At 38.1% G+C, this 7774-nt stretch overlaps 1 protein-coding gene across 1 annotated transcript in view; it reads right to left on the bottom strand.

Moving 5' to 3' along the window:
* Positions 1–13: 13 nt before the first annotated feature.
* The window catches only part of BMP6 (bone morphogenetic protein 6), a 219385-nt gene continuing 211624 nt past the window's right edge, over positions 14–7774 (bottom strand). Inside the window, exons 5-7 of the mRNA XM_043985452.1 lie at positions 2336–2412; positions 1465–1575; positions 14–1380 (exon numbers count right to left, since the gene is read on the bottom strand). Of these exons, the coding sequence (XP_043841387.1) occupies positions 1231–1380; positions 1465–1575; positions 2336–2412 (338 nt within the window). The 3' untranslated portion in view covers positions 14–1230. The remainder of the gene's footprint in view (positions 1381–1464; positions 1576–2335; positions 2413–7774) is intronic.

The following is a 7774-nucleotide window of genomic DNA, read 5'->3' as shown; positions in this document are numbered from 1 at the left end:
AATGATACAGCAAAATGGATATAAAATAATGGCAATAAATTATAGTTTATATTTACAAAAAACTGTAAGTGCAAATAGTTATAGATTATAAATGTATTGTTTAACCAGTTTAGTATGAAATAGATTTCTTATTACATGGTTGCCCAAAAACATTTTTAAAAAATAATCTAAGATTTGACCACCTCTACCTGAGACTGTGGTTCTTTTTCTTAAACAGTATAATCACCCAACCCACTTCAAAGTATGAGGGTACCTTCTGCTCACTTCTGCAGACTTTTACCTTTTAAAATTTTATTTTGATTCTGGGATAAAGTATCCTCTGTAACAAGAGAAAAAAAAAACCCCACACTTCACTGACATAGATGAGTTGCTAGATTCCATCATTTGCTGTAAGTTTCAAATGGTATATACTAAAAAGGTCGGGGTATAACACTGTTTTCACAAGTTAGTCTGTCAAGACAACTGTTAAAAGTACATCCCCCAGTCCAGATTCACCTCAAAGGAAGATGGGCCAAGTGCTTAGTACTTACATATATAAATTCAGTGTATGCTCAGACCTAAGGGAAAAGAGATCTAATAGGAGGATTGAAGCATGGGAAAAATTTTTTTTCTTTGACTGAAATAAGTGTATTCTCGCACCAGCAAAGCTCCAACACACATACATAGCAATTATTCACTAAAACAAGGCACTTCCTGAACCCCCAGGATATGCCTAGGGGTATGTCTATTTTTTGTTGTTATGAATGAATCCTAAGACCAATGATTTGTCCCCAAGCTTATTTACTTGTAACATTTACCTTTGACAGACTGATATTCATGTTCACTTTACACAGCCAATAATAGCTTTATTCCCCTTAAGTTTTAGTCTTCACTCTCAGGCAATAACACCATGAATAGCTTGATCCAAGCTAAAACAAACCAATTTGGCAGACTTTTCTTTGGGAAAATCCTTCAGACATATTTCTGTAGTTAAATCCTCATACCATCTTGTTATACCCATATTAAGCTTCCTACAAACCAGTGCCTACTCACATTATTTATCCAGTGAGCAATTTATCAATGAAAAGTCCTTTAATTCTTTTTTTTTTTCCATAAGGCACCAACATGTAATTGTTTGACAATCTACTCAAATTCAGCCGTGCCTCTGTAGCTTTTCTCACAGCAGATGTCCCCCAGGAATCCAGGACGAATTTCATAGGGTTTTTACCAGGTGAGATTTTGGCTTTCAGGTCAGTGACATCCACAAGCTCTCACCACCATATTTCTGTATTTTTTCAAGATGACATTGGAGTTGTCATCAAAGTAAAGCACTGAAATAGCATTTAGCTTGGTAGGTGCACAACATGGTTTAGGAACATAATCAGGATTCATCAGGTGAACCTATTAAAAAAGAAAAGAAAAGAAAAGTCACAAACTATACTTGTCTGATATACTCTAGTTATAAAATCAAATCTGTGTACTCACTAGAGTCTGTACAATTGCATGGTTTGTTGCATTCATGTGTGCATTGAGAGGGAAGGAACATTCTCCATCACAGTAATTGGCTGCATATCCTTTTGGTGCAATTATCCAGTCCTTTAGAACAAAATAATAGCAGTGGTTTAGGCCTAAACAATCTACTATAGAAATTAAATTCTAACTGAATATGGTTCCAATTTTGTTTATTTAAAATGATGACTAGCCTGCTATCTCTAATGTAAATGTGATCTCCAAAGCTCCATTCCTCTGCTATGACCCTATAGTCTTAGGTTTTTTGTATAAATGAGGAATTACAGTTTTCTCTCTTTTTTATTCCACAAAATAGCACTAATCCTCAGGTTTATGACAAAATACCATTTGAAAACCTCAGCCATGCTGTTTGGATACTTGATAAAGACTATTTACATCAATAATCCCCATTACTGACATGACACTTCAGGATGCTTTCAGTTACTCAAGAGATATTCCATCATTTTCAAAACAAAATTAGTGGGTTTTGTTTTTTTTACTCCAGTGCACAACGGTAACCCCATTGCTTCATCCTGTGGCATCCTTTGCCAGTAAAGTACAGGTCCTACCAACTGAAAAGGCTAGTCATAGCCTGTCATCCAAAAACCAACCTCTCTAGGTTAGGATAAGTTTATCAATAAAAGGTTGATCACTGGGTGATGAAGGTTTTGGCTACAACAATTTATAAAACTATACTAGGTTTTAGCCTCTCTCTCTCTCTCGAGGTTATACCTGAATTCTAAAACTGTTGATCTTTGTGAACTGCCATAGGGTTTGGCTATCACAGAAGAAAGGTCTGTGACAAGGATCTTTTCTTAGCACCTACTACTACATCCAGAGAACTCACCTGCCATCCCAGGTCTTGGAAGCTCACATAAAGCTCATGCTTTCTGCAGGCTGTTTTTAAGTCACTGCTGTTATAATCTGTCAGGAAGCAGAGTCATAATCACATACGTTAAAACTTAGAAGTAAAACAAATCCAATGATGTTTGTGCAGGTGGTCGATTTCTTTCCTTTAGGGTCACTTTTCTTATCTATCCATACAGGAATCAATCAGCTAGAAAATATTTATATAGGACATTCTGCTAGGAAGTAGGGGGATAAAAAGTCATTGGGATCACTGCCTTCAGGGAGTTTACATCCTAGGCGGGAAAGATCAAACACACACACACACACACACACACAAAACTAACAGTAAACTATTCATTTCTGGTATAAATCCAGCCCTGTAATAGTACATAATCTTTGTGATGTGTTGACTCCTTACTAATATTTTGTTTAAAATTTTTGCATCAATATTCAGTAGGGATAGTGGTCTATAGTTTTCCTTTTCTGGGTTGACTCTCCCTGGTTTATCAAGACCATATTTAAGTCGTAGAAGGAAATTGGTAGGGTCTCTTCCTATTTTTTTCAGATAGTTGATGCAGTATTTTAATTAATTATTCTTTAAATGTTTGGTAGAATTCACTTGAAAATCCATATGGTCCTTTTTTTCCCTTTGGGAGTAAATTTATGGCTTGTTCAATTTCTTTTTCTAAGATGGGGTTATTTAAAAATTCTATTTCCCATTCCATTAATCACTGCCCTTCAAAAGAAAGAAAGAAAAAGAAAAAAGAAATATACTAGTGTATAAAGGAGAAAGAACTTTCTATTTCTTAAGTTGTGGTATATGAGAGGAAGAGGATATTGTGACAATTAAAATAATGAGAGACATGGGATCTGGGTAATTTAATTTTATTAATATGGCCAGTGGGTTAATAAAAGGAGGTCTATGGCCATCTTTCTCAGACCAAAGCCCCCTTCCTTGGGGTCAGGTCTGGTTCATATACCTTTCCCACTCTAGGAGGTCCATCACACAGCAATCAAATCTAACTGGTTAGCATCATTTGGAGGTGGGTTATATTAAAATGAAGTCAGGATACATGACTGAAGTAAAGATGACATCAAGATGACATTGGGGAAAAATCTAGAGACCCCCACCCAAGCGGACACAATGGTTCCTACCTAGAACTTGTTCATGCAGTTCTAATCTCATAAGCAAAGTCCTTCAGCTTCTAGACAAAAGAATCTGTCTCCACCCAAGGCTTCTTTTCTTAGCTTTGTTTTGGGGTGTTTGACACAGATAAGATTTGGTAGAATGTCCCAAGGAGAACTGGCCTTTGAGTGGAGGGGGAGGGAGAACTTAAGAGAGATCTCTGGGTCCCCCAAGATATTGATTATTAATAATTGTTTCTCACAATAGAAATATGGAGGAAGGGATAGGGGAATGGGCTTCAGGTGAAAACTCAGTCATAAACTGCATGAATGGTTTAACACACATGTTCATATAAAGGGTTTGGTGTAGGATTACAGCAAACTCAATAGGGAAACAGGTGGGAATGGGGAGGGGGTGGTTAAGAGGAAGAATAATACCAGGAGAGAAGAGTTTGCAACCAAAAAATTTCCTGAACCCAGATTAAAAAAAAAGAACTGGAAACTAAGTGGGTGCCTATAAATTGATTATGGTTAATATAATGAAATATTATTGAGCTGTAAGAAATGATGAAAGAAATGATTTCAGAAAATCCTAGGAAGACCAAGAGAATAATTTACGTAAGGACAAAAACACTCTATAGAACTTTGAGACTTAAGAACTCTGATCAGTGTAATGACCGATTAGTCACTTGGTATTTTCCCTATGATGCAGAAGCTCTGGATTTTAGTTATGACATTCCTAGATCTTTTCCTTTTGTGGTTTCTTTTAGGAGGCGATTGGTGTATTCTCTCTTCACTTTGCTTCTGATTCTAACAGATTTGGGCAATTTTCATTTATGCTTCTCTTCAATATGATATGTAGACTTAAAAAAAAATCTTGCTTTTCAGTGTGTCTGCTGATTTTTAAGTGAGCCCTCCTTGCCCTATGTTACAGGTCACTTATTATTGATATCAGTTCTCTTATATTTTCTTTTCTTTTTTCAATCATTTGGTTTCAATATTTCTTTCTGTCTCATGAAATTCTAGATTTCTGTTCAGTCCATTTCAGTTTTCAGGGACTCCATTACTTAGATCAGGGCTTCTTAAACTTTTTCCACTCATGACACCTTTTCACCCAAGAAATTTTTATAGAACCTGAAGCATATAAATATATAAAACAGGTCTATATAACCTTTTACTGTTGCCAAAATTTTTGTGATCCCCTGTTCAGTTATGCAACCCCACATGGGGTAGCAACCCAGAGTTTAAGAAGCTTTGACTTAAAGTTTACGATTTTCTGTTATGTTATTTTTATCCTTCTAGTTCTTTGCAGGGTTTTTTTGGGGGGGGGCATTTTTTTACTTCTTGCTCCATTTTTTCTAGAGATTTAGTTTATGGAAAATACATTTTTTCCCCTTGAACTTCTTAAAGAGTCTCTCTAGTTTGCGTTTTGGTATATCTCTAGATGTGCAATAATTCTTTATAGTGGTTGGTATTTTCTTTGGTCTAATCAACTCCAGCCTTGGTTTTTATGCGTCCCTTAGGGTTCTATCCTGAGCCCTCTTCTCTTCTCCATCTACACAACTTCATTTGGTGATTTCATCAGCTCTCATGGATTGAATTGCCATCTCTATGTTAATGGTTCTCAAATCTACCTATTTTGTACAAAGTTATCCACTCTCACACCTCCAACTACCATTCAGACATCTCAAACTGGATGTTCAGAAGACATCTTAAACTCAATATGTCCAAAATGGAACTCATTTTCTTTCCCCTTAAACCCTCATCCTTTCTTCCTCCCTTCCTTATTAACATAGAGGGGCAACACCATTTTCCCAGCGCCTCAGGCTTCCAACCAAGGAGTCATCCTATATCCAATTTGTTGCCAAGGCCTGTTGATTTCACCTTTGTAACATCTCTTGAATATGCTCTCTTCTCTCCTCTAACACTGCCACCAGTCTGGTGTAAGCACTCATCACCTTATCGGTCATCCACACCTGGACTACTGCTATAGCCTACTGATGGGTCTGCTTGCCTTGAGTCTCTCCTCACTTCAATCCATCCTCCATTCAACCACTGAAGTGATTTTCCTAAAGCAAAGGTCCAACTATTTCACACACAGCCCCAACTCCAGTAGCTCCCTATTGCCTCCAGGAGCACATACAAAGTGCTCTGCTGATATTTTAAATCCTTCATAACCTAGCCCCCTCCTATCTTTTCAGTCTTCTTACATCTTAGTTGCACACATATTTTTACACCTATTCTTTATTCCAGTGACATTGGCCTCCTGTTTGCTTTACAAACAAGACATTCCATCTCTCAGCTCTGGCCATTTTTACAGCTATTCCCTATGCCTGGAATGCTCCCCCTCTTCCACTAAAGTCCCAACTAAAAGCCCTTTTTTTTACTGGGTAGTCTTCCCAAATTCTCTTAATTCTTAGGTCTTCTTTCTGTTGATTATTTCCTCCTCATCCTGTATATAATTTTCTCTGTATAAATTTGTTTGCAAGTTATCTCCCCCATTAGACTCTAAGGACAAAAATTGCCTTTTGCCTCTTTTTATATCCTCAGCAGTTAGCACAGTGCCTAGCACATAGTAGGTGCTTAATGTTTATTGAATTATTGATTGAATTGGGCATTTGTTCCAGGACCAGGCTCTACCCCATGCTACACTTTTGGGTGGGATGTTTGGAACTGTTTGTTTTTGCCCAGGGTCACTGGGGTTCTTGTGTTGACTTGGTATGTTTTGAGGGTCAAAAACTGGCTCTTCATAGCCCCCAGTGGCATCTCAGGACAATGTGATAGGGACACTGGAAAACTGTATTTCCTTTTTTGTAAAATAAACTATTTAACAAAAACAAACAAACAAAACCCCACATGATATGACCAGAACACTTTGAAAGAATTCTTCTTAATTGGAACTCAGGGTATGGTTATAATTTAATATTACCATAACTACTTAAAAGTTCCTTTGAAGGGGCGGCTAGATGGCGCAGTGGATAAAGCACCGGCCCTGGAGTCAGGAGTAACTGAGTTCAAATCTGGCCTCAGACACTTAACACTTACTAGCTGTGTGACCCTGGGCAAGTCACTTAACCCCAATTGCCTCACTAAAAAAAAAAAAAGTTCCTTTGAGTTCTTGGGAGTATTATGGCTCTTTTAAAAAGTAAAGTTTATGTTACCATCCTCTTAAAGATGTCATAATAATTTCTCAACACCGCTTTACTAGATCAGTCTCTTCACCACAGTTCCCAGTCTCTTCCAAGGTCCCCACTGTAGGTTTCCAAACACTCCGGGACTTTCTTTGGGGAGTCCTCTGGTCTTGCTGCCTCTGAATACAGAACTTCACAGGCTACATTTCTCTCTGGCCTGTCTATGCTTGTGCTGAGAGGTTCCTATCCCACTGGCCTGTCCCTGCTGGCAACCCTCTCTCCTATGGCCTGTGAAATTCTGGCTGACTTCTTGTGCATTTCTGGGGTGGATGAAGTCACTGCAGTTTCTCTTTGGATTTCTTGATTAGTATTCAGTCTGCTTCAATTTTTAGATTTCTGCAGGGGTAGGTATGTGGAAGTTGGGCTGCTTGCCTCTATTTAGGCAACCATCTTGCCAGAAGTCCCAGTCTGCTGCTTTATTCATTTTAAATGGTTTTCATAAGGTTTGAGAACCTGACTAAAGTTTTAAAAAAAAATGGTTTCCCTGTTTTCAAGTCAGTAAGGATTTATTAAGTGCTTACTATGTGGTGTCAGGCACCATGCTAAGTATTGGGGATAAAAAGAAAAGCAAAAACTATTACCTTTGGGGAAGCTTTTCTCCTCTCCCTTTTTCTGAATGCTAATTCTAAACCAGCCTTATTCATTATGGCAGTATAGCAATGTTGCCAGCTAGGTGATGCAGTGGTGTAGTGCTGGGCCTAGAGTTAGGAAGATTAAGTTCAAATCCAACCTCAGATACTTGCTAGCTGGGTGACCTAAAGCAAGTCAGCCCAGTTTGCCTTGGTTTGCTCATCTGTAAAATGAGCTAGAGAAGGAAATGGCAAACCACGCCAGGATCTCTGCCAAGAAAACCCCAAATGGGATCATGAAGAACTGGACAAACCGGACAACAAAAGATTTGGGGGCAATTAGGCGGTACATGGGATAGAATGCTGGGTTCAGAGTCAGGAAGATCTGAGTTCAAATGTGACCTCAGACACTTACTAGCTGTGTGACCCTGGGCAAGTCACTTTAACACCCTATATGCTTCAGTTTCCTCATCTGCAAAATGAGCTAGAAAAGGAAGTAATAGACCACTCCAGTATCTTTGCTAAGAAAATCCCAAATGAAATCACAGAGTT

This window comes from Dromiciops gliroides, chromosome 1 (genome assembly GCF_019393635.1).
Source record: "Dromiciops gliroides isolate mDroGli1 chromosome 1, mDroGli1.pri, whole genome shotgun sequence".
Lineage (NCBI taxonomy): Eukaryota > Metazoa > Chordata > Mammalia > Microbiotheria > Microbiotheriidae > Dromiciops > Dromiciops gliroides.
This window is presented reverse-complemented; position numbering and strand designations above follow the sequence as displayed.